This window comes from Epinephelus fuscoguttatus, linkage group LG23, assembly GCF_011397635.1.
Source record: "Epinephelus fuscoguttatus linkage group LG23, E.fuscoguttatus.final_Chr_v1".
NCBI lineage: Eukaryota > Metazoa > Chordata > Actinopteri > Perciformes > Serranidae > Epinephelus > Epinephelus fuscoguttatus.
In genome coordinates this window covers 34,240,571-34,262,483 of record NC_064774.1, presented here as the reverse complement: position 1 = coordinate 34,262,483, position 21,913 = coordinate 34,240,571, and the positions used below count along the sequence as shown (strand labels likewise).

At 41.5% G+C, this 21,913-nt stretch overlaps 1 protein-coding gene across 1 annotated transcript in view; it reads left to right on the top strand.

The window, feature by feature from the left end:
• Positions 1-11,696: 11,696 nt before the first annotated feature.
• arsj (arylsulfatase family, member J) overlaps positions 11,697-21,913 on the top strand; it is a 38,558-nt gene continuing 28,341 nt past the window's right edge. Inside the window, exon 1 of the mRNA XM_049568845.1 lies at positions 11,697-12,722. Coding sequence (XP_049424802.1) covers positions 12,412-12,722 — 311 coding nt within the window. The 5' untranslated portion in view covers positions 11,697-12,411. The remainder of the gene's footprint in view (positions 12,723-21,913) is intronic.

Here is a 21,913-nt window from a genome sequence, read left to right as displayed (position 1 = left end):
AATTCTGGGGGCTATGGTGCTAGCAATTTTGGGGCTGTTTTTTGTTTGACAAAAACGATCTTAGGCTACACTTAAACAAAAAGATCTATCTCTGTAGGACCCTCTCCATAATGTTGTCAGACACTTAGAATAATAATCTGAACCTGTTAGCGGCAAAAACAAACACTTTTAGTGGACATAAACAGTGATGTTGATGGTGCACAATTGCCTCAAATGGTAACATTACAGCTTGTTTCACGGCTGTCAGCTGCAGTGCTCTTGCTCAATGTTGGCCCAATTTCAAAAACTGTTGTTCCTGTTGCTTACTCATGTAGCAGGACTGTGGTGGTGATATTGTTAAGAGCACTAATTAGTGTAATTAAAAAGGAGCTGACAACGCCACCCTAGGAATTTCACCTAAGGACTCATATTACCTCAGACCAATAACTCAGAAGGCACTCAAGTTCACGATACTACAAGGCATGAGATGTGGTTCCATCCACCAATAATTCTTTATTAACAATATTTTTTTAAATAATTAATCACAAATAACAATACTTGTAAAAGGGGCCAATCAGCACACGTTCAGACACTCAACAAGGAAGGGCAAGGGGAATTAACTGAAAGTGAGGCTTAGCGGTGGAGATGTGGGCCAGTAAGGGGGGGACGGTAGCCCAATTAAGAGTCACCCCACGTCATACACACACACGTGGATTATCAAGATGGGGGGTGGACAGACGAGCACAGTGCACACAAAGCAGATACCACCACCAGAGACCACCAACCCCACCACTGTAGACACTCAGCCTCTGTGAAGGGACAAGGAAGAGAAACAATTAGTGGGGCTTTACACACACAAAATGAAACACCAGTGGCAGTGTTCAGCTTCAAAAAAGGGCCTCCCACCAGTGTTAACAGAACCAAAAATGTGAAACAAATATAACAAAAAATAACTAAGAAGAAACTTAAAGAAATCACTCTGCAGAGCAATATAAATTTGTGTAAGATGATCAAACACAAAAGAGAGAGAGAGAGAGAGAGAGAGAGAGAGAGCTCAGCTGACCAGTACCTGCCTTTATAGTGTGCTCACACATGCTGATTGGCTAGAAATTGCTGAGTAATTCAGACAGCAGCCCTTACAAGCCCACGTAGGCTGAACAGGTATACAATATATTGCTATTCTGCTACACTTAGACACAAAAACATGAGAAAATAGGGTCCAGGTTGAAAAATCCCAAAGCTACCCTTGAAGAATTTTCTTTTACTTTCCCTCATACTTCCAGTTCATTCCATAAAAGCCTTTAAACTGTGTCTGCACATAGTGAAGGTGTCAAAACCCTACTTTTTGTTTAGCATCAACTCTGTGGTGACAGGTGAGAGTGCTTGTTCTTGTTCACCTCTGCAGCATAATCAAAGCCAAACAGACAGTGATTCTATCTGGAGAGAATAGCATGCTTGAACTGAGCAGAGCAGGAACTGACAGGGCCTATTCTCTGAGCCGCTGAAGTCTCTGTGCCAGGGCATGTCTGACATGCAGACAAAGCAGTCAGCAGTCGGTTAGGATTGTAGGCCTCCGATAGAGACGATAAAAGGTATATCATTTTAAGATCATTTTAGAAACATCCACATCAAGCATCAGCCTCTGAATTGCTGACATTACTCTATAAAGTTAATAAAAATATATACCCAAGACATGCTCAGAAAAGGTAACACTCTGAACAAAGCCTTGCTTTGTCTAAATGTGTGCAAGTTATTGTTGAACTAAAATAATTGGTAGACATCAAATGTTAGTGAAACAGCTTGTTCCTGCCCAGCCAGGCCTATAAAACCCAGGAACCAGCCACTAATTTGTTGTGAAACTGTTGTTTTTCCTAACCGCTTTACAGTGGGGGTGCATGCTGCTCACTATTGCTTTTAACACCCACCAGACATTTCATTGGGAGTGGATCTGCTGATAGGTCAAAAGATCACATAGCCTTCAGTTGGAGAGATCAGCTGACTCATTAGATTGGTGTAAGGAGGACTAAGTTGTTTCCAGATGGTCTGCTTCACTGCATGTGTTTCTAGGTGAGATTGTGTTCTGGAGAAAAGAAGCAGAGGCATCAGATTAAACAGTGTTAGGGCTGAATCTGTCTTCACAAACTGAGATACATGTAAATTCTTTGACTTTTACAAGACAGCATTCTGGTGTTGGGTGCAGCAGGAGGTCTGTTCTGCCAACAAACATCCCACACTCAGTACATTTCCATGACATTAGAGAAAATCAATTTATTGTGGTAGTTTGACTAAAACCAGACTTTTAAAATATATGTACACATGTTGGTCTAACTGAAATTGTACTAAATGGAATTTCTTGAAGTCGGACTAACATATCTAACTAGATTGGGAGTCTAATTACTTCTGCATGTATGCCGTCAATCGGACCCAAACTGGCCTAGTCGCTCTGCGCATGCTCCACAGTTTCTGTCCCAGGCTTTGACTGTGAAGTCAAATAGCATTAAAGGTGTAACAGAAGAAGAAGCCAGTAACATTACTGCATCTTGCTAACTTGGCCATTCTGGATGTCACTAACTCGGCTTCTTCTCCAGAGCCTTTGTGCTCCACTGTGTCTCACATTAACTCGTATTGCAGCCGTGCCTGGATAGTGTGACATGCGTGGTTGTGGTGCTGTCGTGGTCCTGCCAGATGCCTCCTGCTGCTGCTGTTATCATTAGTCATACTTCTACTGTTACTATACACATATGATTATTGTCACATATGTATACTATCAGATATTAATATATACTTTCAACATATTGTACCACAGCAGCCAGAACTATAATTATAATATTATTACTTTCATTAATGTTGTTGTAAGCTACTGTTATTACGGTCTGTCCTGCATCTCTCTCTGTCTCTCTCTCTCTCTCTTTCTGTCTCATTGTGACATACGGATTACTGTTAATTTATTATGTTGATCTGTTCTGTACGACATCTATAGCACACCTGTCCATCCTGGAAGAGGGATCCCTCCTCAGTTGCTCTTCCTGAGGTTTCTTTTCCCCCATTAAAGGGTTTTTTGGGGGGAGTTTTTCCCTTATCCGTTGTGAGGGTCCTAAGGACAGAGGGATGTTGTATGCTGTAAAGCCCTGTGAGGCAAACTTTGATTTGTGATATTGGGCTTTATATGTCAAGCTTTATATGTCATTTTGACAATCCGGGCCAGTAAAGCCAGTAAACTTTACATCACAATTTTGTGTCATGATTGGATTGGGGTGTACAGTGTATTTTCAAGTAGGCCTATACTGAACCCTTTAGTGCTTTCTGCCATGCCAGCCATAAACCAAATGGTTACCCTTGAGTATTAGATGAGAGATGGTTTAGTCTTGATAAATCTAAAAATCATTAAATGAAAGAGCCTGATCAGAGCAAAAAACAGCAGGCCAATCGAAGACAAGTTCTGTGAACACAAACACTGGTTAGGAAATGGATCCGATCTCTCAAATGCTGCAGAGTTTTTCAGAATTACAAAGTTCCGGACAGACTGACAAAGGGCAGGGGGGTATTTTCTGACCAACCTCCCTGATTTTTTTTGTTGAGACTCATACATCTTAACATAGCTGACATTCTCTTCCTATCTGCTGATCAAGGTTTATCTACACTGAGTGACAAGGAACTGTTCTGCAGCAATGTAGGCTCCACCTGCCCCACTGTCAACTCATTCTGGAATGTCTGACACAATAATAGAGCTCGGGTGAGTGCCACAGATCATGTGGGTAATCTATAATCTCCATGTCAACACTCCATCGCTGACTCTTCTTACACTCTGGGGTCATTCAGCTGTATTGGTTGAAACTGTAGGAGTACAGTACATGGAAATGTTGACATACTTAAGCAGAAAGAGACTTACAGCTTTTACACTGGCAGGAAGTATTTTGTATGAGTGGAAATGCTGCTGCTGTTCATACTTGGCACAGAAAGTTGTAGCTGCAAAAACAGAAGGAAGATGGCTGCTGGTGATGAAACACAGTGAAACTAAAATTTGGATACTCCTCACTTTGTATGTAAGGACATATCATGTATAATGATACTGCGGTTGTTGTGTTTGTCCCCCCATTATTCAAAAGAGTACAAATAAAATATTTTCTGACATATCTGTGGAAATGTTAACTTCAAGTCTCTCAGTTAGCACTTCCTATGGTAGCTTTTGACTGACAAAAGAGAGGTGTTGTTACTAGGAGATTTATTTATAAAGCCCAATATCACAAATCACAGTTTGCCTCAGAGGGCTTTACAGCCCTTAGGTCCTTAGGACCCTCACAGGGGATAAGGAAAAACTCCCCCCAAAAAAATGTTTAATGGGAAAAAAATGGTAGGAACCTCAGAAAGAGCAACTGAGGAGGGATCACTCTTCCAGGATGGACAGACATGCAATAGATGTCGAACATAACATCATCAACATGATGGTGGTGATGGTCTAGGCAAACAGACACACAGTTAGATTTGGGCAACAAATGCAAGTGGTTAGGTTTAAATGCCAAATAGAAGTGGTTAGTAGGCTTGTGCTGGTTTGAAAATTTTCCAACCAGTTTGATTTAAAGCCAAATATCTAACCGAACCAATATATTGAATTATATACCTAATTTTACTACTGGGGGTCGCATTTGAGCTATTTTTCCCAATAAAAGCCTATTATAGGTGTAATGCGCTTCCAATCCACTAGGGGGCGATAATGCTGTATTAACCGCCAATACACACAAGGTTACACAAGAAGAAGAAGCAGAAGGACACTTCTCTCGCAGCAGTAGCAGCAGCAGCAGACGGCTGATCGGAGCCTCTGAGACAAACTAAACAAAACACTTGTAGGCTCCTCCACTTCATTTAAAAACATACATAAACCTTATTAAGTTGTCATAATGCATGTTTCAATGCAAGATAAGTTGAATATAGTCCCTTGACACGCCGCTGATGTGAAAAGCACCACCCCCCCACCCCCACCCGGTTTATCCGGTTGACGTGAATTAAACCAGGTGGAACTCTTAAACCGGACCGAACCGGTTAAACCAGAAATCGGCACAAGCCCAGTGGTTAGGTTTAGTCAACAAAGGCATGTGGTTAGGTTTAAGCAAACAAACGCACATGGTTAGGTTTAGGCAATAAAAGCAAGTGGTTAGGTTTAAGCAAAAAACGCATTTGGTAAGGTTTGGGCAAACAAATGCGCATGGTAAAGGCAACAAACACACATGATAAGGTTTAGGCAAACAAACACACATGGTTAGGTTTAGGCAGCACTAACAAAAGCAAGTGGTTAGGTTTAGGCAATAAATGCATGTGGTTAGTTTTAGGCAAACAAACATGCTTGGGTAGGCGTAGGCAACAAACACATGTGGTTAGGTTTAGGCAATAAAAAAAGTGGTTAACCCTATGGGCCCGAACGATGCATAGTGCGTCCAAATTCACACCTGTTCTTCTCTATGGTTTTTCTCCGTGACCGTGCGTCATAGCGAGAAGCCACGCATATCACGTGAAACAGCGGAGCAGTAGCTTTCCGACAAGACCAACTTGTCGGTAGTCCAATGTTTTCACAGCGAAAAAAAATGATAAAGTTACACTAAAATGATGTATAACAGAGCTTTCATACAGCTTTGCACACACATTACTCTTGGATGGATTTCTCGCGAATGTAGGCTCGCACAGAAATGCCACACATATCACATGAAAGCGCAGGACCGGAGCTTTCCAATGATACAACACACATCATTGTGCTGTTATCCTGTTATGCTTTAAATCCAGATCAGTTGTCTACAAAATAAATCCTGACGAATTTCCTTACAATCCATTATACAGATCGTGTTATCAGTCACTTCATATAGTGAGGAATATCGTATCTTACCACGTCTTAGGCTTGCATGTGTTTCTCCCTGTCTATCCACATTTGTAGTCCGGCTTTCAAGATGCAAATATCTCCATATTGTCCAGTTGACACTCCATCAAACTTTGTATGACAAGACCAGCACACTTCACCTTTGCGCACCCAGACAACTGCAGCCTAATTATGCATGCATGACAGGGCAGTAGTCACCATATACATTGAGGGGAACATGTCCCCCCCAATGCCCCAAATTTTTTTTTTACTGCAAACAAAGTGGCAAATATTATCTTGGAGGACATCATTGCACTTGGTTGTCTATTTTTTTTTTACGATCTTAGATGTAAATATTGCATGTTTCTTTCAGATAAAACACATTTTTGACTTGTGAAAATACTGGCAATCATGTCCACCTGGCACAAACCACATCTTTTGGACAGCTGTGAAGTGACAGAATGTCCCACCATCATGGTTCTTATATTGCCAGATTCCAGAGAGTCTCCCCTCTTCATATATGGCAGAATATGTCAACTTCCAACTTGCTATGGTGAGATACATGTAAAAATGTAAGAATTTAGTTACACAGATTTCTTTTTTTCTTTAAAAAAAAATACAGGCACATAGAAGGACATGGAAATCATGATTAGGCTTAGGCAACAAATGCATGTGGTTAGGTTTAGGCAACAAAAGCAAGCTGTTTGGTTTAGGCAACAAACGCAGGTGGTTAGGTGTAGGCAAACAAATGCATGTGGTTGGGTTTCTGGAACAAGAACAAGTGGCAACAAAAGAAAGTGGCTAGGTTTAGACAACAAGAGCACATGGTTAGGTTTAGAAATAAACATAATGTTTTGGTTCTACATTCATTTGGGAAGTGAAGACTGGGCTCCCGCTTGAAAGTCTGGGGTTTCTTGGACCCATCCACCACTCCAGACCTTCCAGCTGCTTATATTATGTTGCTACTGGCACCGTTTCTAACTGACACTCTCCGGCGGCGTTAAAAACGGACACATCTAAGCTGCGTATCATACCACTGCAAAAGGAGGCCTTTTTTTTTTGTCAGTGTCTGATGTGGAAATCACTGAGCAAACGGCAGGATTTGACTTCAGACTTCAGAAGGAGAACGGGTTGCAAAACCACTGTGTTGGCTATCAGGCACAGTCTAATCTTCCCTTCCAACAACATCTAGTCCTGTGACCTCAGGTATGATGTAACATGGTGCTAAATGTAAGCCTGTCTGCTGGTTATCTGCCTGTGGAACTTGAGTGATTTTACAAGCAATCTTTAATGCATTGCAGTGCAAACTTTGATCCCTGCAGGATTCTTCAGAGATCCCCTTAGAAACCCTGTAGAGCTGAAGAATTCTTTGTCCTTTGCGCTCCAGTAACGTAAGACAGTGTAACATAGCACTGAAGACATGCTTTCCAAACAATTATGTCTGGAATTTAATTACACTATCCATAAGCAATTTGAGTGTCCCCCCTATCAGCCACCCTACTGAATGCTTTCCAACAATAATGCAGATACAGTGCAGGACAGCTATTAGGTTTGTACCAAGAGGCCAGAGCATTACCTATCAACAGCGTATTGCCACTATGTGTCAAGTGTGGGTGGAGCCGTGGAGGGTGGGGGTTTGGGAGCAGCCTGTGTGGGCACTTTCTCGCTGTTTTATGCAACTAGCCAAACAACAAAGGATTTCTTGGAAACATCCTGGCATGGCATCCATTGAGTCCGAGCACCTCAGGGATTTTATTTCTCGATGGCACACACACACACACAATATCCCAGCCCAGCTATTCATATCCTGTGCCACTGCATCATAATGGTGAGCTGCGGCAATAAGTGGTGACTTGGGATGAGATCATGCTGCTCCTGAAGGATGTCAGCAAGCTTGAGGTCACAACTTGGAGTGGGCTGAATTGTTTCTGAGTGATATCCTCCCCCCTGTGATAGCATGACTAAGGCAATCAACCTCTCTTACAATGCTGAGGCCTCATTGTGTGTATTGGATATGACTCAATTACTGTCCCAGAAAAGTAGGAGGAAGTGAATACATTTATTCCAACATGCATTTCAATGATTTATAAATGTATGCTCATTCTGGTCACATTTGTAGACATGCTGGAGACACTCTCTCGTTTGCTGTTTGTTCTGGACGCTCAAAACTGTCAACTTAGTTTGTCAACCAGAAAATGTATTCATGTCTCAATACCACAGAGTTGCTGGGTGTGTTGTACATGCATGTATGCAGAACTATTAAAGTTACAACACGTCAAAGGGTCATTCAGAGGTGTACAGGCCCACAGAGACCACCTGTCGAATTCAGTGGCTCACAGCGGGCCTCTTTATAGCAGCCCCGTGCTAGTATAGGCAGGTGTAAAGCAACACCAGGTAAGGCTGCCACCACATCACCAGTGAGTCAACAAACATGTTGAATGACGTCAAGCCTTTTGGAGCCTGTTTTGTACACCTGAGGCCTGCTCTTGCTAGTTGTTAGGTTACATTTACTTTTAAAATGTTCCAGTATTTGTACACAGACTGTATGCCTACCTGCAAACTTGTCATCTTTTGGGGGCTTTTTGGGTAGTTTCCCAATATGTATATAGGTAGCTGGGTAGACTGGCATGTTTTCTAGCTTCATAAGCTAAAATCCATGACAACAACAAGCGTATCCCAACCATGTGCTTTGCTTTTTAGTGCCACCTGGGGACAGTTTCTGTTGTTTTGTGTGCTAGGCTACTTTTAGAGCATTTCTGTATTTGGTTTTGTTATATGAAGCTCAGCGTAAATTCAGTCAGGAAGACCCTCTCTGTGCTCACCCTTTCACATTTCTCTCCATCCCACTCTCACTACCCCTCTAATCAGCTGACTATGGGTGTTCACTCCTCTAGTTATCCAATCACACTTTGCCATGATCTCTCAGCCAATCAGGATGCCACTGAAAAATTTTAAATCTTCTCTCTCTTCTGCTGATGCCAGTCATCAATTTAGGCAGAATCTTCGCACCCTCCTCCACCCCGTTCACCTCCAGCCATCGTATCCAGAGTCCAGGACAAGCTCTCAAAGACTCATTCCTCCTCTCATCCAGATCATCGGCACTTCTCCATCTTCCTCTCATCTCATCTTCACCACCTCTACCACCACCAGCGTCTAGACCCCGGGGGGGGGTTCCCTATTCGACTATGGATTCATCACCCTCCTTAAACCAAACCATCTCTACGTGGTCTAATCGCCAAAGACTTTCCACATTCTTATTCATACGTTCACGTTAATAAATGTTCTTTCACCATAAAAACAAGTCTCTCCTGATTTAATTGTATTTGCAGTGTGTTTCTGCATTTTGTTGTGTTTTCTGTATTTTAAGCACTATTTTGTATTTGTTTGTAATGTCTGTATTTGCTGTGCCTTTCTGTATTTGGCTGTGTTTGTTGTATTTGCAGCGCATTTCTGTATTTGGTAGTGTTTTCTCTATGTGCAGTGCATGTCTGCATTTTGTTATGTTTTCTGTATTTGCAGCGCATTTTTGCATTTTGCTGTGTTTTCTGTAGTTGATATGTAGCGTGTTCCAGTATTTGGTTGGGTTTTTAGTATTTGCAGTGTGCTTCCGCCTTTTGTTGTGTTTTCAGTAGCTGCAGTGCTTTTCGGCATTTGGTTGTGTTTTCTGTATTCAAAGCGTGTTTCTGCATTTTGTTGTGTTTTCTGTATTTGCAGGGCGCTTCGGCATATGTTATGTTTTTGATATTTGCAGTGCGTTTCTGTACTCGGCTTTTTTCTGTATTTGCAGCGCAGGTCAAGCCGAGTACATGTGTATGGAAAATGGCTATTGGATGCTGACAGTTAGCAAGCTTGCTTGCTCTTTCATCAGCTACAGTAGTTCACAAACAAGCTATTTGAGTTTTACATCACCAGGCTTCTAGCCTGTTGTGACCATGGCTAAGTGTCAAATAGTTTCTTCCTTTCATTAACTGAACTTTGGCTTGTTCAAAACTGTTGCTATTACACTATCACCTACTTACAAAGTCGGCATCATGATCACCAAATAATCAAGTTATTTCCAAAAGAGTTGTAGCTGATGGGATGCAAATGGCTTAAAAAACATTAATTGATGCTTCCCTTTGTGCTGTTTCCAGTTTATTCAATACAATTTTCACTTTTGAATAAATGTTTCTAAAGCTATGACAGCCTATGTGTGCAGGGATGTTTGTCCTTGCAACCTTACCTTTGCGTGTCACTCATCCCTGGTGTACCATTATTTTAACAAGGACAATGTGAAATATACCTCTCCTGCTCTGTTTTTGTAATTTATGTGACTTTTCTCCAGGGCCAACACATAAATGAAATACCTGGTTTCACAAGTGTAAATCCAGGAAAGAAAAACATATTGCTCTATTCACCAAGGAGCTGCAGTGAAAGCAGCCCATTCTGTTGACAGGCCGTAGTCATAAGATTTGAGGCAAATGATCAGGTCCTGCACACTTGATCTGTTGCTAACAGCAAGTCATGTTGGAAAAATGACTTACATTAAAAGAAAACCTAACAACATGGTAAATGCGACTCTGTATAGGCCTATAAGAATTTTCTATGACAGAATGAGTAGCATCTTTGACTCACAACATGTGGTGGTTCTGTGCATGGATTGACATATATTTGAAATACAATAATGAAAAAACAGAGCTCCTTTTAGCACGTAAAGCATAGAATTTTCATGACGCTGGGCCACAACAGCCATTGTGGTCATGTGGTCATGGATAGATTACTGAATAGGCCAACTGCACACAGGCCCAGGGCCTTTAAGACAAGAGACAGACAGCAGATGATGGCGAGGTAAACAGTGCACACATTACACTGCTTAAATTGTGTCTGAAAAGTGTGTGTGTGTGTGTGTGTGTGTGTGTGTGTGTGTGTGTGTGTGTGTGTGTGTCTGTGTATGTGGCCTGATAGTAGTATTCAAAATGTTACTCAAGTTAGGAGCGTTGGTGGTTTAGTGGTAGAGCAGGCGCCCCATGTACAGGGGTTTGGCCGCAGCGGCCCGGGATCGACTCCAGCCTGTGGCACTTTGCTGCATGTCACTCCCTCTCTCTCCTCCCTTCATACTCATCTGTCCTATCAATTAAAGGCTTAAAAAATGCCTGAAAAAATATCTTTGAAAAATTGTTACTCAAGTTAAAATATTAGCCTTAAAATATACTTAATGTTATATTTGTGATGAACTGTTCTGAAACAATGGCTTTACAGTAATAAAGGCTAGATTATTTTCAGCACTGTAAATTTCTTTATTTCACTTCTCATTACAGAGGATAATTGAAGGGGGCGAGTCCATGGGTTGGGACTTGGGTTGGGAACTGGAGGGTCACCAGCTCAAGCCCCCACACAGGCCAAGCCTCCATGGGCATAACCCTCACTCTGACATCTCTCCATTTAATGCATGTTTAGGTCTTGTTTGTGCATGTGTGCATATGACAACAGAGTGGAAAAAAAATGAATTTCCCCCTTGGGCATTAAAAAAGCCATCTTCTAATTCAAACAACAACCTGGTTCAAATTCATGGCTAAAACACATTATTGGTATTGATGAGCACTAATATAGATGTGGTATTGATTTCAAAATGGATTTGGTATGTGTATCTTTAAAAAAAAAAAAAAAAAACTAAAACTAAAGAGTTTTTAATCTTTTATTGTGATGGGGTTACTTGTCACAATGTGTGACAGTGGTGAATTTCGTCTTGTTACAATAAGTTGTAAAAATGAAAAGGATATCCATTCCATGCCAAGACTTTAAGCTTTTTATTTAATTTAGGAATGACTATTGAAAGATGTTTTGATGATGAGCAATTCACACAAGAGCAAGTGTGACTACCAACCCCGGTCTTCCCGAACTCTGAGGACCCTCTAGGAGGTCACGGACCCCCTGTTTAAAATCATGTATTAGATAATGACACTCAAAAATAGGCTAAATAAATAAATAAAAAAAAATTAATAACATGGGCTTTTCGAGCTGTTCCTGAACGCATCGTAACAGAGTGTATTGCTGGGCGCTCCTGCGAGAAGAGGATATCCACATGGACCTGCCTCCTTTAGCAGATAGCAGTGAAATCCTTCACTCCTCCGTGTGCTCTGTGCTGGGAAGGACCGCAGTGTGACAGGATGGAGGACATCTGCTGTGAACTGTCTGCGCTGGCTGCTTCATTGGCTGTTAGTTATGTGGAAGTTCTGCGCGTCTTTTGACAAGAACTCCACAGTCGAGGGGGATGATAGACAGACCTCCGTGTAGTTTCATGCACATTTGAAACTTGTGAAGGTTTTTAACATGCAGAGTGTGCTGTAAAACCGAAACACCAGCCGATCAGGAGGTGTATCAGGTTCCACGTGGATTAATCGACAGTGTCCTCCCCTCCGATGTTTTTTTTTTCTCCGCAAACCGCGGAGTTGTAGGTGGACGGTGTGGTTCGAGAAAAGGACCGAAAACGATGCGAACCCGATTTCCAAGTGCTGCTGTTCCCCCTGAATATGTGCGACACGTTACCGCCCGCACACACCGCCCCACCGACCGACACTAACCGCACCTGGAGCTCTGAATCAGGCTGAAACATGTTTATCCTGTGGGTCCCGCTTAGTTTATTCCTCAGCTTCATCATTTCCCAGACATGGAGCGTTCAGATGTCGTGGGAAAACTGGAATGCCGAGTTGCGCAACCGAGGGAATGAGTTTAATAAGCCCAACTCTCCGCCTCACATCGTTTTTATCCTCGTGGATGATCAGGGCTTCCGGGACGTTGGGTATCACGGCTCCGAGATCAAAACCCCGACTCTGGACCGGCTGGCAGCGCAGGGAGTCAAATTGGAAAATTATTATGTGCAGCCGCTTTGCAGCCCATCCAGGAGCCAACTCATGACCGGCAGGTAGTGCTCTAGTTTCCTAACTCTGGTCCCTGTACTTCACATCTTAATGGAGTTTACCGGGTGAAATAGGCCTATCTGATAGACGGATTCCAGGCAGACTGCCATGCACCTGCAGGGGCTCTCTGAAATTTGGAGAAAAGCTTGGACAGCCTGTAGTCAGCTAAAAGAGTACAGGTTATCATCCATCTGACTGTGCCAAGTCTGTTAATTCTTATGCAATGATTAATCTCTTTTAATGTGAGATTAGACAGTTATGACATGGTGTGATCAGATCTCTTTGTTGGTGTCAGTAATGATGGGAAGCAGAAATGAAGTCAGTAAAATGTGCATGCAAGTGTGAGAGGAAAACATGGGTTTAACCATGACAACCTCATTCTCATATTTCTAAGCTTTCAGTATTATGACAAAATGAACAAAGACATAAGATACAAGTCAGTGGTAGCGCTATAGTGAACACCACGACGTTATACAGATGTAACTATGTTTTTTGCACTACTGTTGTCAAATAGAAGCCAATAGGTCAAATGTTGGCGATCAGGCTCTACCGTCCATTTGTACTACACCTATGTACTACCGTACATAGTGTACTACATTGTAGTGTACTAACGGATGTTTGTGATTTGAGACACAGTGATAGTCTACACTGCTACCTGTAGCTACGTGCCAATATCAGGAAAACGCAAACGCGGTTACCAATGTTTCAAATTTCTCCTCCATTTCAGATCCAGTTCGTGCTGCGACATGTCCAGTTGTGTTTATATGCTTTTATTGGTGATGTTTTACAGTAGAAAGTGCTGGTATTCCCTGGTATAGGCCTTCACTGGCTGCACATACACTGCTAACATACATGTAGCTACATTTCCCTAACGTTAGGGAAATGTAATCTGTGTTGTCAATGTTGGAATAAGTCAGTGGCAGGAAGATGAGGTCATCAAGTAGTCATCTGATTTACCCCAAGTATTGATTTAGTAGTCAAACTAGAGATAAAATATTTGATAATCAAATAATGAGGTGTTTAAATAGTGTCAGCTGGGATAAACAGGTACAGATAAAGAATGGATGGATGTCTCCTGAGAGCTGTATCTCATTTTCATCCAGTATGTTTCATCCAAGGGATACATGATAATATTGGCATGTCATCAGTATCGGCTGATACTAGCTTTAAAATGATCTATCAGAATTGGCCAACATGCTTTTTCTTATTTTGCACAATGAATGAATATTACATAAAGACACATTCTATTTCATTCTCCATCTGCTGGTGGGCCATCAGGATAAGAGTATGCATGTATAATATGATGTTAATGTTATACTACAGAAGAGACTTGATGATCACTAAAATTAGCTGGGGAAAAAAGTTGTTATACCAGATATCGGCAAAAAAATCCAATATTGTGGATCCCTATTTCATTCCTGGGTGGCTGCAGCATTGCTATAGACCATGGTTATAAACCCCCTGCTGTGTTCCAAGGAAAATCATGGTTTATGACAACCTGGATTTAATGTTTTATTTTATGTGGCATCAATTATATTGATACCGTCAAAGCAGGGTTTCCCTGGGAAATTGGATAGCTAATAGATAATAATAGATAGATAATTGTGTTTCCACCTATGCTGATTGTAGACAGTTAAGTGATATTTCTTATTTCTTATTTATAGTTTCTTTTTATCATATTTCTATTGCTGTTGTTTTGCTGCCTTGTTTTTAACTTATACCTTTATTGCCCTGAATCTGAGAGCTGCTACCTCAATTTTGTTGTACTCTGAAGCATCCATGTTTTCACAGACATTGATGTAAACTGTAAGAGAAACTTGAGTGGTGCGCTAAGGCATATAGGCCTAACTGGGGGGCGGTAATTCTAGTTTGTCAAAGGAGTCTGGTGGCTTTGAAGAGAGCATAGATAACGACTACAGTTCCCCATTGGAAATGGCTGTGTGCAAGGTGAGACAGTGAAAATATTCTAATTACAGTGTACATTTAACTGATTTTTTTATGTGGCTAAATACATTTTGCTGCTGCCCCCGTCCACAGCAGTACATATCTTAGCTTCCTTGGCAATACTCCGTCCTGCTTCTCTAAACTGTGGGTGTGCTGAATGCCATCTACTGTAGGTAATACACAACTATGGATAAGTACCTCATACAACCCCACTTCAAATAGTCCGGACCACTCCTTTAACATGGTGACTGAATGGTTGTCCAGCTTTGTAGTTTGCTTACAATATGTTTCACATTTGCATTTTCCCTCTTTGTACATGCAGCTCTGCAGGGTTTCTCCTCCACTGCCTCCACCATCTGTTCCATTCTTTAGAAAAAAGGAGGAAACTTGCTGGGCACTGCTGTTTTTTAGCAGGGGTCTCAGAAAATAATGAGAAAAGTGCAGCCCCCTCCTTGTTCCTCTGCTCTCTGTAAGCTGCTCCAATCGCTGACAGGAGCAACAGACTCAGCTAACATTAGGGGTGTAACAATCCATCGATCTTGATCAATAGATCTATTTAATGATCAACGATCCAATATCATTAAATCCAGTAATATGTCCTGTTGTGACAAACAGAAAGATTTCAAGGGGAGTTCGGGGGGTGCTCCCCTGAGAAAATTTTGAAATTCACATGGCGAAATCCTATTTTCATGCAATTTCATACATTCATTCATCTTCTAACCACTTCATCCTCTTGAGGGTCGCGGGGGGGCTGGAGCCTATCCCAGCTGACATCGGGCAAGAGGCAGGGTACACCCTGGACAGGTCGTCAGACTATCGCAGGGCTGACACATAGAGACAAACAACCATTCACGCTCACATTCACAATTTAGAGTCATCAATTAACCTAGTCCCCAATCTGTGGGACTGTGGGAGGAAGCCGGAGAGAACCCATGCTGACATGGGGAGAACATGCAAACACACAGAATGGCTCCCACACCCGGGATCGAACCGGCAACCCTCTTGCTGTGAGGCGAGAGTGCTAACCACCATACCACCGTGCCGCCCCGCAATTTCATACAGAAATAGATAAATTCAAGGACTTTCAATGATCTGTGTACAGGGCTGGACTGGGACAAAAAAATGCAATCTTATCTTATTTCTTATTATTCATAACTTATATAATCATATTTGTACTTGCACACATTTTATTAAAAATTGAAATGATAAATCTTGTAGAGTTTCTTTGGCAAGTGCTTTCACCAGAAGCATTGTGAGCTCCGTGGCCATCTACTACCACCAGGATGTATATGAGAAGTGAATGAGCACATTGATTTTCTAGCCTTGGTACTCTCTTCCAGGGCACGTAGGGTACTACTGAGATTTATTTTAATTTTGGTAACAGCATAGTATGTGCGTATGGCATTTCACCAATCATAGTGGGTCGCCATGGCCACAAATGCCAGGGCCATTTTTTTGTTCCAGTCCAGCCCTGCTTTATACCTCTAGGATTTCCGCAAATTATCGCGTGACATTATGATCTCGCGATCCAACAATTCCAGCCGCTCACATGCGCGCCGCTAAAGTTCCAGTAGAAATTGACGGAACGCGCACGCGACGCATCTAGTGGACATCCAATATGCGGTCCGGGCGCTACCGAAGACATCAAACTACCAGTGAGCCGACTTACCTTTCTTCAAGTTCAGTCAAGCGTCTCTCACTTCACTTGAAAAGTCACATCCTCCCCAGCGCATGAAACGGCCCATAGTTGGCTGACTGTGAGACTAGAGCTGCCCAATCAAAGCGCAAGTATGGATTGCGCACCAATCAGAGAGTAGTTTTCCATAGAAACATTTGCTTACACTCCATTTCACTCAACCGGTATGCCGGTCAGGTGGAGTCTGCCCCTCTCCTCTCCCCTCTCTGAAGTCTGGCTCCGCCCACCTGGTGCGCCGGCTGTTTGAAATTAATTTAAAATACTCAGCTGCCAGCCTTTTTTCCAGTGTTCATCACTGGCGTGAGAATTGGTTGGGCAGTGTGAGACCGTGAGATGGAAGTTGAATGCGTGAGATTCAGATGCTTGAGAGTTGGCAACCCTGAAATAAGGATCAACAGACAGAGTACATAGCGTATGTAAACAATACTGTTTTGAGATTAAAAACATGACATACCTGCCTGGACGAGTGTCTCACTCTGCTTACTTCTCACAGTAGCAACATTAGCTGCAGACTGAAATTCAACTGAGCTGTTCTGTCAGGGGATACAGTGACTTAAACCGCTGGTGAATAAGAATAATAATGACTTTACGTGTAATTTGTTAAGCTATGAGAAGAGGAAACAAAGTCCGCTAGCTGCTAGGCTAATTTGTGCATTGTAAACATGCTTAAGCTAATAATGGGTGATTAGCAAAAATCAATTGTTTTATCCATGAACCTTGACAGTTGTTACTGAGCTGAATTCGATACTTTTGTTTAATGATCTTGTTGTTTTATGGCTGTTTGGAGAAGTTTTCCTTCAGGGCTTTAAGCCAGATAGACCTGAAGTTTTATGAAAAAGATGGTTTGCGTAGAAATGAAAAGATCGTATAGTATCATATTGTGATGAATCTGGTGATTTACACCCCTAGCTAACATCCATGTAGACATATAGCTATAGATACAATTAGGTTTCCAGGCTTGTATTCCTGAGCAGGTGGTTGCAAGGCAGTGTGTGTGTGTGTGTGTGTGGTTGAGTTTGAATGAGAAAACACCATGCATCTGTGTGCTAACATTAAAACATCAGCTGTCTGTGTCAGCTGGACTCTCACTAAAGCTCAGGGAACAAAGTTACTTTAAGTCTTTCTGGCACACTTGCATTGACTTGTCAAGGCAAATATCAGACTGAGTAAAGGATTGGATCCAAAACATAAGCGGCTTCATAAGACCCAGATTAAGTTTTTACAGGCTGTTTAAACTGGTTACCATGGCAACCACCTGTGTCTGAACCCAGCTGTGTAGAATCAGATTTTATTATGACTTTATTTCTCATTCTGTTCTTGCTTAAGATATTTGCTATGGACCACTGGCTGTGTGGTTTTCTCAACTGTCCCCCAGATGGTCAGATTGTCTTGCTTCATAAATTACTCAAGGGACTGCTCAGTCAAAATAAACATCCTGAGACCATATGATACCAACACATTATCACTTCAGCTGTATCACATGAAAACTACAGTTTCCACAGTCGGAAAGCTTTGGAAAATCCAGGGAGAACCTGTGTTCACTGTTAATGTGAACTGGTCTTCATGGGTTTTTAAATCTATCACAGCTCAGCCCTTGTGTGATAGACTGAACTCAGGATACTATAGTGGCTACATAGTGTTTACAACAGGTTAAATATATACACATATTCACTATTCAAGGTCAATCGATATGTTTTCTTTCAGACCTGATACTGACACCTATGCTGACACCTTCGGCCAGCCTGATAATAATTCAATTTCTTGTCTCTATAGCCTTATTTTGATGGAGATGGAGTCCATTTAGCTAAAGAACTGCATTTTCTTGATCAATATATTGTGTCTGTCTCTCATTGTGTCATGTGGATTACTGTTAATTTGTTATGCTGATCTGTTCTGTACGACATCTATTGCACGTCTGTCCGTCCTGGAAGAGGGATCCCTCCTCAGTTGCTCTTCCTGAGGTTTCTACCGTTTTTTTCCCCGTTAAAGGGTTTTTTTGGGGGGAGTTTTTCCTTATCCGCTGCGAGGTTCATAAGGACAGAGGGATGTCGTATGCTGTAAAGCCCTGTGAGGCAAATTGTGATTTGTGATATTGGGCTTTACAAATAAAATTGATTGATTGATTGAAGGTGACTGTAGAGAAAAAGTTATAGCACAAAACAAAAACAAGATCAAATACAAGTCTTTCTCAAAAATTACACTAGATCTCTTGATCATGAATAGTTGTGACAGCCCTGCTTTATTAAATTATAAATAAATATTTTCCACCTATTTCTCACAAAGAGATAGTTATACTAAGTCTTGTATGCCGCCCCAGCTTGCTACCAACTCCATTAAAAGTTAACATTTTGTTGAATTTAGGGTGTGATGTCAGGTGACCAAAATTCAGTGTCAGGACAATGTCTAATGCCAATGTCAATTTGACGAAGAATACTGACGACAGATGAGGTTGATGTTTTGTTGGTTTTAAGTTGTGTTGTTAAAAAAAGAAATCCAACATCTTCCAGTCATCTCATGCCAGGGTCATCTTGAAATAGCGTAACAGCATTTAGTCATAAGGTATGGAGTCAAAAAAACCACATCTGCAAAGCTTTATTTAACATTCACACAAAGTTGTTAGATATTTAAAATATCATCAAACTGATTTTCATTCCAACCCAAATTTAACGTCTGACTGACATAAGAGTCCAACATGTTTCTGACGTCATATTGACGTCCTGTGCCAGCTGGGTTAATGTACTGGTTTTGCAACGATTAGTACTTAGTATGGATATGCAGTTGTGGAACAGGGACTAACAGTCTCCTAGTAATGATTTGGTGATCTGAAGGTCAGTTTCTATGTTAAAAAAGGCTATAACAGTTTTTTTTTTTGTTTGTTTGTTTTTTTTACAGCAGTGACAAAGCAACATATCATGGCGTTTTGGCAGTTCACCCCCAAGTGTTATACACAAGTAGTATAGACTGTGATATTTATTAAAACTCACATTTGACACACAGCTCTGAATCTGTTCACTCACTGGAACAGGTCCAGTCTCCATCTTGCTGTCTGTGGCACGGCGGCCTTCAGTGTTGATATGCTATTGGTTGGGATATGTAACCAATCACATAGTGCTGTGGTTGGGACATTGAGTGAAGTTACAGAGTGGTGACTGTAGACTGAGGGGCTGCATCAGAGCCAAATTAGCACATTTTTCAGTCCTTCTCTTTGAGTCAATGGCAATTTGGATATTGTTCTGCTAATTGGACACAGGCCACAGCTATTTTTCAAGTAATTGGCTCAACAACAACAAAAAAAAGGCAGTGATGACATCATCACCAGGGTGGGGTCATGTCACGGCAATATTGTTTATTGGTGATGGTAGTTGTTATAACCTTGGATTCAAAACAATCTAAATTTGATTGAAACGTGGAATTTCTTGGATGCCGAGTACAGTATCAACCTTGGTGCCTTACTACACTTTAAAACAAGGCCATTTGCCACCCTGGTGCCTGGGGTTTCATGCCTGAGTTGTTAGCAGCTCAACTAAAGAGTGAACTTTCTCTTCAGAGATAGTTTTATGCAATTTGAATAGTTTATAGAAGCAAGTATTTTTTTTTTTGAGTGGTTAGATTTAGAGAGAAGTCAGAAAAAAATGTGTAGGACAATATGTTAATTCTCTCTAATATGTTAATTCTGTTATCAATCATCTTATGACCTCCTTAGATTTATACTGCAAACCATCTGGGGGTTCTGACATCCATGTTGGGAACTTGGTTTAGTTAGGATCTTTGTAGAGGGGTATATTCGTAGAAATAGAATATAATATTCATAAGTATGTTTTCATTAGCTTAGAATCACCTGAAAGTAAGAATTGGTTTGAATGAGCCTTGATACATACTGAGTGGGTCCTCTTCCACAGAGTCCAGCATTTCCCACACATCTATTTATTTGTGGCAGCCCCCCACAATATCAACGTCTGGTGCCACAAATGAATTTCTATTTTTGGGGCTGGTCCATCCATCAGGAGTGCTGTTGTAATATATTTACCGTTTGGTTATTGACATTCTCGGAGCACAGAAACTTAATCATTCATTGCGCTGGTTCTAAAAATTTGCTTTTACTTGCCTCAGCAACAGCTGGTTACCTCATCCATCAATCTGATCTGATCAGCTGTGATCGGATCAACTGATCAATTATCCATCCCGCAACTCAAACTCCACAAAGTGCTGATGAGGAAACAAGAACTCATGAAGAGTTCTGCCTGCACTGTGATCACAGACCTGCCAAAACCTCTGAATGTAGAGAGGTGACAGACTGATACAAAGGGAACCACAAAAAAATTAAAAGCCCAGAACAGACCAAAGAGCACTAATAGGGCCATTTGCGTTTTTTGCGTTTTTCGCGTCAGCCTCCATAGTTCTCCTACACACTTGGCATACAGGAGGAGTTTCAATTTGCAACCCTAACCGCTAGATGCCACTAGATCTGACACACTAAACCTTTATTTAAAATCTAGTAAGCAGTTGTTTAGGTACTGTTACCTTTCACTGATATTTCAGTTGAATAAGGCATGTTTTTAATATTGTGGTAGTTGGTCAGAAGTAAACCATTTGAGAAAATAGGGTCCAAATAGGGTCCGTGTTAAAAATGCCCAGATTTCCTGTGATTTTTTGAAGATATGATCTTTATGAACTGATAAGATAGAACTGGCAGATTATTAGACGCAGTTGTGTAGAGCTGCTGTTGGACCCATAGCAAAGTACTTCAACCCTCCAGTAACAGGAGCTTAAAGCCCATGGTGACCATGGTGAATAAATGTGTAGGAAATTAAAACAAAAAACAAAAACATATATACAGAGAGAGAGAGAGAGAGAGAGAGAGAGAGAGAGAGAGAGAGAGAGAGAGATTTCCTGACAATTTTTTGTATGATAGACTGTGTGGGAACTGCCAGCCCATGTCCTCAGCTGTGGAGAGTATGTGCTGCAGGGAGGTGGATGCCTTCTGGGCTCTGGTGGAGAATCTGACCCCCAGACCAGACATAACATGCCACACACTGCCCATCAACCCTCACGCCGCCCATAATCCTCCTGTCCAAAATGAGTGCTGCACACAACCGCGTCTTTCTTCACAGATGAAGCCCTGAAATCGCACCTCTTCACCTGCACAAAACGCACCCAGGCACGAAAACTACACTGCTTTTTCTGTCCGGAAAACGGTGGACTCAATGTCCTGACAGACTCCAGTTTGTGCAACCTGCACAAACACAATAATTCGGCATAATCACAAATGGTGAAATGCACTGTTAACAACCGAAAAAATACTAACTCACAAGTTTACTACTACTCAGACTCACTACCACCTACTACTGCACATTGGACAGAGGCAGGGTCAAGGACACAGAGTCCCTCTCGTGACATATAATATCTCATATTAATTATTGTTTACCAACCTGGGCCACTGTGAACTCCACTACTCTAAATCCAGTCATATCCTTATATAAACAAGCTCTCAAAGTTCTGGATTTAAAAAAAAAAAAAAAAAAAAAAAAAAAATCAGTCCTTTCATCATTGCACAAT